This window comes from Plutella xylostella, chromosome 14 (assembly GCF_932276165.1).
Source record: "Plutella xylostella chromosome 14, ilPluXylo3.1, whole genome shotgun sequence".
NCBI classification, from domain to species: domain Eukaryota; kingdom Metazoa; phylum Arthropoda; class Insecta; order Lepidoptera; family Plutellidae; genus Plutella; species Plutella xylostella.
This window is the reverse complement of record NC_063994.1, coordinates 4,010,221-4,013,116: the sequence shown is the minus strand read 5'-3', so window position 1 is coordinate 4,013,116 and position 2,896 is coordinate 4,010,221. Positions and strand designations below refer to the sequence as shown.

General features: G+C 37.3%; 1 protein-coding gene across 1 annotated transcript; it reads right to left on the bottom strand.

The window, feature by feature from the left end:
- Positions 1-322: 322 nt before the first annotated feature.
- On the bottom strand, positions 323-2,659 carry LOC105383128. The gene is made up of 2 exons (XM_048625299.1): positions 2,144-2,659; positions 323-974 (listed from the first exon to the last, which is right to left on the bottom strand). The coding sequence occupies exons 1-2, from the start codon at positions 2,418-2,420 to the stop codon at positions 928-930; spliced, it is 324 nt and encodes a 107-aa protein (XP_048481256.1). The 5' UTR covers positions 2,421-2,659; the 3' UTR covers positions 323-927.
- Between the last annotated feature and the right edge of the window lie 237 nt (positions 2,660-2,896).

Below are 2,896 nucleotides of genomic sequence, written 5' to 3'. Positions count from 1 at the left end.
GCTGACTTGGACGCATCTACTGACAATGTTAACGGCAATTTTGTATCATAGTGAGCTAACACAGGTGCATTTGTGATGGTTTCTTTCAAATTATTGAAACATTGTTCATGATTCTCATCCCAAACCCATTCTACACCATTTTTCAATAAGTTTCGCAAAATATTGGTTTTTTCTGAAAGATTCTCAATAAATGGACCTAAATAATTGATCATTCCTAAGAATCTCTGTAAATTTTTGACATTAGTTGGAGTTGGCAGCTCTTTAATAGCTTGGACTTTCCTATTATCAACTTTGACACCATCTTTACTGAAGATATAGCCTAAAAAACATACTTCCTCGACTAAAAATTTACATTTTGACTTATTCAACTTTAAATTAACTTGCCTGACTCTTTCCATGACCTTACGTAGTCTCATATTATGTATTTCAACAGTTTCACCATAGACTAAAAAATCATCAACAAAAATTAATACTCCCTCTAGATCTCCAAACAAATCTAGCATAATCCTATAGAAAATTTCAGTTGACGCATTAATTCCAAAGGGTAATCTTAAATATTTGTACCTACCGAATGGAGTTTGAAAGGTACATAAGTCAGAACTTTCACTGTCTAATTTAAGAGACCAAAATCCTGAAAATGCGTCAAGATGACTATAATATGCGGCACCTTTAAGTTTTGACCTAATTTCATCTATGTTAACTAAAGGATAATGTTCTCTCATTATGCTCTTGTTTAAATGTCTAGGATCCAAACAAATTCTTAACTGACCTGATTCTTTTACAGTTACAACCACTGAATTGACCCAAGAAGTAGGCTTAGTGACCTTTTCTATGACCTCCATCTCCACCATGCGATCCAGCTCGCCACGGAGATCCTTCAGTAGGGCGAACGGAACTTTCCTCGGTGGATCAACGCACGGAACAGCGTCAGGGTTGAGGTTGAGATGAACGACAGGCGGAAGACATCCAAGACCCTGGAAAACATCATTATATTCTGTTAATATTGATTCACAATCATCTTTTTGAATGTTAAAGACCCGTTTTATTATACCCAAGCTTAGACAACTAGGAAGACCCAATACAGTTTGGCATTCTAAGTTTGTAATGACAAAATTAATATAATGTGTGACTCTCCCATATAACACACACTTAAATTCACACTGTCCAACAATAGGTATGTCCTTCCCACCAAATCCTGTTACTTTTAAGTTACAATTTTGTAAGTTAATGTTATTTATATTGATATTCTGAAAATCTGAAAGTGACATTATGTTTAGATCTGCTCCCGAGTCTAAAATACAGTCTACAGGTTTTTTATTTATCATAAGTTTTAAATGCCATGCTTGACTTGAATAATTGTTTATGTTTTTAGTTACTGCGCCTATAAAATGTCTCTCAGCGCATTCAGCATCTTCATCATTGAGACTTAATGACTCTAAATTTCTTATATTTTTACTTTTCCAACAAAATTTAGCAAAATGACCAAAAGAATTACATGACCTGCATCTGGCTCCTGCAGCTGGACATTTGTAGCGGTGCCTTTGACCACATCTTCCACAGGGCTCCTTTGACGACGACATTGATGGTGACTGACGACGATTGTAATGATGACTCGAACTTGACTCTGAACTGCTCGACCTCTCAGGATGACGATTCATTCTTGTTGGACTTGAAGCTCGACTTCTATGGTTATATGAAGCTTGACGACCTCCTGAGTTACTTCTTTGACTGTTTACTTGAAGAACATTTTCCCTGACGGCATCTCTTGTGCTCGAGATTGTCTCAGCATTCTGCTGTGCAACAATTACTGTCCTGGCAATTTCCATAGTGCGCTCCAGTGTTAATTTTGACTCTTGTAGAAGACGTTGACGTATGTGTGATAGATTTGATGACATATTTGCTATGAAGATATCTCTGACCAGTGATTCTCTCAAATCTCCGAACTCACACTTCATGCTGATATTTTCCAGATCAGTCATGAATTCGTTAATACTTTCAGCATTATTTTGCTTGCGTGTAAAGAATGTATGACGCAACAATGTTAAATTTGTCTGAGGCTCAAAGTAGTTGCTGAACTTCTTTCTAACTTCTTCCAGCTTGATGACATTGATATCTAGGTTGAAGGAATTAAATATCTCCAAACCTTTGCCCCCCATAGAATGCAGCATGATGGCAATTTTCCTTTTTTCTGACGTGGCATCCAGCCCTGATGCTAACAAGTATAACTCGTATTGCTGCCACCATTTCTTCCACTCTTCACCGTTGTTATTTAGTGCATCCGTCGAAATGTGCAGAATTGGCAGTGCATTCACATTGTGCGGCACATGCTCAGCAGACATCGGCTTGACTTTGTCGGAGTCCATCTTCACCTTGTGCGGCACATGCTCAGCAGACATCGGCTTGACTTTATCGGAGTCCATCTTGACAATTTTAATGTATTTCTTCTCAGCTTTTTCTGTACCCCACACTTGACACCATGTATTGTTTGGGGGTTCATATATTTATAATAAAAAGTCTTCACTGGCACAGTAATTTATATTGTTTTATTTCAGACACAGTTGACACAATGTTGTAGACCAGAGCAAGTTAAAAAGTGACAAGTTGCTATCGATGACATTGACAGAACTAGAGATGTGATATGATAACTAGTGATGTGACAATGATAAAGACTTAGCAGTTGGCGTTGAAGCAGCATCAGAGGTTGTTTCATAAAATAAATCACTCGTGTTATTTCTCGAGTTTAGTTCCAATTCTGAATCACTCGCATTGTCATCAAAATTAGATATTTCACTAGATGTTGATAACGTTCTCTTCCGTGAAAGAGTCACCTTCGGTAATATAAAATTGTCATCTCCTTCACTGTTTTCTCTATTTTCGACAGCGTTACTGATTTTTG

Bases quoted from the DNA above. Each gene is read 5' to 3' on its own strand.
- LOC105383128 (XM_048625299.1), bottom strand. From the start codon at position 2,420: ATGGACTCCGATAAAGTCAAGCCGATGTCTGCTGAGCATGTGCCGCAC. The intron at 975-2,143 runs GTTTGGAGATAT...GATGTTTTCCAG, and splicing joins GCATTCTATGGGGGGCAAAG to GGTCTTGGATGTCTTCCGCC.